This window comes from Helianthus annuus, chromosome 3 (genome assembly GCF_002127325.2).
Source record: "Helianthus annuus cultivar XRQ/B chromosome 3, HanXRQr2.0-SUNRISE, whole genome shotgun sequence".
In the NCBI taxonomy this organism is placed as follows: domain Eukaryota; kingdom Viridiplantae; phylum Streptophyta; class Magnoliopsida; order Asterales; family Asteraceae; genus Helianthus; species Helianthus annuus.
Window position 1 is genome coordinate 11,259,293 of NC_035435.2, and position 3,051 is coordinate 11,262,343.

A 3,051-nucleotide genomic window follows, 5' to 3' on the forward strand; every position below is an offset into this window, starting at 1 on the left:
TGCCCAAATCGGTGAGTTTAACTTTGTTTTTCTTAAATCTCTTCTCTATTTTGTTATTTACATGTTATAGGCTTTAATCTTTGCTTGTTTTTGTGTATATTTGTGTTTATGGAAGAATATTCGGATCACCACCATCTCTTCTCCGGTCACCACCGAAACTTCTCCGGCACCACCTCGTCTCAGCGGTCTTAGTCTACTTGAAACCTGAAAAAAACGGTTAGTTATATATATATATATATATATATATATATATATATATATATATATATATTTTTATTAAAGATTAGAACTTCTATAATTTTTGGTTTAGGATGTAAATATGTTGGTGAAAATGTGTATGTTAGTATGTATAATTTTGACGACTTATGTTAGTATGTATAATTCTAAAATGTGTATGTTAGTATGTATAATTTTTAGTTTAGGATGTAAATTGTATTGTTTTTAGTTTAGAAATTGTATAATTTTTAGTTTAGGATGTAAATAAGTGTATGAATGAATGTATGTATGTAGGTGTATGTTAGTATGTTGGTGAAAAATGTGTATGTTAGTATGTATCTTTGTATAAAGTATGCAAATGTGTATGTAAGGATGAATGTTTGTATGTCAAATGTATAATGTAGGTGTATTTAAAAAAAATGAGTATATGAAACTCTATTTATTTGTGTATTTAGGTGTATGTAAGCATGTATGTGGGTATGTACGTGTATGAATGAATGTATTTATGTAGGTGTATGTTACTATGTTGGTGAAAAATGTGTATGTTAGTATGTATGTTTGTATAAAGTATGCAAATGTGTATGTAAGGATGAATGTTTGTATGTCAAATGTTTGTATGTAAGGACATGGGGGTGACGGCGCTGGTGATCCACCGCTTCCTCCTGGTGGATTTCGTGGCACACACGAGACAGACGGTAAGTCTTTTACTAAATTATTTTGAAGTCCTTATATTTTATATATTATAAATGTTGTTACTAATTATTTTTGTTTTAATTGCAGCGGTTCCCCCGAAGAGGGTTAGGGGGAAAGCAAAAAACGAGAAACTAAGGCGTCTGGTAAAAGCGGGGGGGCCTGTATCGCTTACGTTTGACAGGCAGGTGACTTATACCCCTGTTGGTAAAACAAGAGATATGTTTTCACGGGAGGCCGGCCTGTATATGTGGCGGTCCATCCCGTTCGATAAAATTGGATGGGATAACGTTGAACAACATTACAAGGATGCCCTCATGAACCACTTACGGGTAAATAACTTATATGCATAAAAAATTATCAAATATTTAAGCACATGCAAATCTAATTTATATATGATATTTTAACTTTTTTTTTAATTTGTAGGAAAATTTCAATTTTGATGTAGTGAAACGTGATATAGAGGCCAAAAACTTGACGGGTGGCATTAGGGCTGTGCTTATGAAGCGGTACTCTGACCGCAAGTACGAGGCTAAACAATTATTTAAGAGCAAGGGAGGTTACAATGATCTTGAGAGTGCAAGGGCATTCCATCCCGCGGATATGCCCTATGATAACTGGTTGAGAACCATTGAAGGTTTCCGGGAAGCTAAATATATTAAAAGAAGCGAGGCCAACACACTAGTACGCGAGAAACAACAATTCACATACCGTGGTGGGACATCGTCGTACGGTAGCACCGCCTATAAAAATGTAATGTTTTATGTATGTGTGCGTGTGTGTAAGCTTTTGTTTATTTAATGTCTAATCTAAGTTTAATGTTAAACAGGAGATGGATTGGGTACCTACGTATGCTAAAACCCACACGGACAATCAAGGGAATTGGGTTGATCCGGTTGCTGAACAAAATTACGTAAGTATTTCTTTTAAGTATTATTTTCTATAACAAATATATATATATATATACACACACACACATATATTTAATCATCTTCGTAAAATACAGCGGAACATACAACAGGCCACAAGTCAATGGAGCGGTGAGGGTCCGCCAATTGCCCCGTATCAGGAAGCGTTGGGTGAGCGGGGAGGATGGTACCGCGGGATGGGGCCTAAACCTTCTTCCAACACGTCCTCGCACTCGTCATCTAACATGTCGTCTTCGCAAGCTCGGACGCAAGAACCCTTTTCCGAGGTAAACTGCGCAATTTAAAAAATGACAAACGAACGCATGTTTCCTTGTTAAATATATGTTGGTAGCGTTAATTAATATGCTAATATACGTTTTGCTATCTATTATTGTAGGATTTTGTTAACAGCTTGTTCCAAACCCCGTCATTTTTGAACCAACTTAACAACTATCTTGCTTCACAAGGAAAAGCAAAAGGAAAGTCCAAAGGCTACGATTCTGACAACTTATTCGATAATGAATCCGACGATGAACCCAATGATAACGATGACGATGAGTGACTTGTTTTTAACGTATGCTTTGGATTTAATTAAACGTTGTAGGATATAATGTACGACTTAAACGTAGTTTTTAATTATATGTTGATTATGTTCATTGTGTATGCTTGCGTTGTTTGAAAATAGGCAGGTTTTGTTTTTTCAGCCGTAAAACTGGCTGGGCAGCTGTATATACAGCTGCTGTATTAAAATAAAAAACAGACTTTTAGCGGCGACAGGTGTCGCCGCTATTGCCTTTCAACCTTTACCGACGAACGTTAATACCGGCGACACGTTTAGCGACGACGTCTGTCGCCGCTAAAGGTGTAGGATTAATACCAGCGACAGATGTCTTTACCGGCAACAGCGGGTCAATAGCGGCCCAGCAATACCGGCGATGCTTTACCGGCGACATGTCGCCGCTAATAGTCAATAGCGGCGACAAAAGTGGTCAATACCGGCGACACCTGTCGCCGCTAAAGGTGCCCTGTTCTTGTAGTGTATATACAGTATACTGTTGAATTTTGAAGATTGTTATGTAAGTAAAAGAGTTTGATTTTTTTTTAAACCTGTACAACTTTATTTATCTTATATTTTTCTAAAAGGATTTTATAAATCTTTTTAAAGTTGCATTACAAAAGAATACGGAATTGAGTTGTGCGTGATGGGTGATTTGAAAAGTCTTGAGGGATTTTCTAA

The 3,051-nt window shown here is 36.5% G+C and overlaps 1 protein-coding gene across 1 annotated transcript; it reads left to right on the forward strand.

Annotated features, from left to right (window-relative positions):
* Nucleotides 1–331: 331 nt before the first annotated feature.
* Nucleotides 332–2,376, forward strand: LOC110931209. Its single transcript, XM_035987958.1, has 7 exons — nt 332–371; nt 840–911; nt 997–1,238; nt 1,333–1,659; nt 1,736–1,819; nt 1,913–2,101; nt 2,212–2,376. Exons 1-7 carry the CDS (start codon nt 332–334, stop codon nt 2,374–2,376), a joined length of 1,119 nt encoding a protein of 372 aa, XP_035843851.1.
* Nucleotides 2,377–3,051: the final 675 nt, after the last annotated feature.

Bases quoted from the DNA above. Each gene is read 5' to 3' on its own strand.
- LOC110931209 (XM_035987958.1), top strand. From the start codon at position 332: ATGTGTATGTTAGTATGTATAATTTTGACGACTTATGTTA. The intron at 372-839 runs GTATGTATAATT...TTTGTATGTAAG, and splicing joins AATTTTGACGACTTATGTTA to GACATGGGGGTGACGGCGCT. The intron at 1,820-1,912 runs GTAAGTATTTCT...CGTAAAATACAG, and splicing joins CGGTTGCTGAACAAAATTAC to CGGAACATACAACAGGCCAC.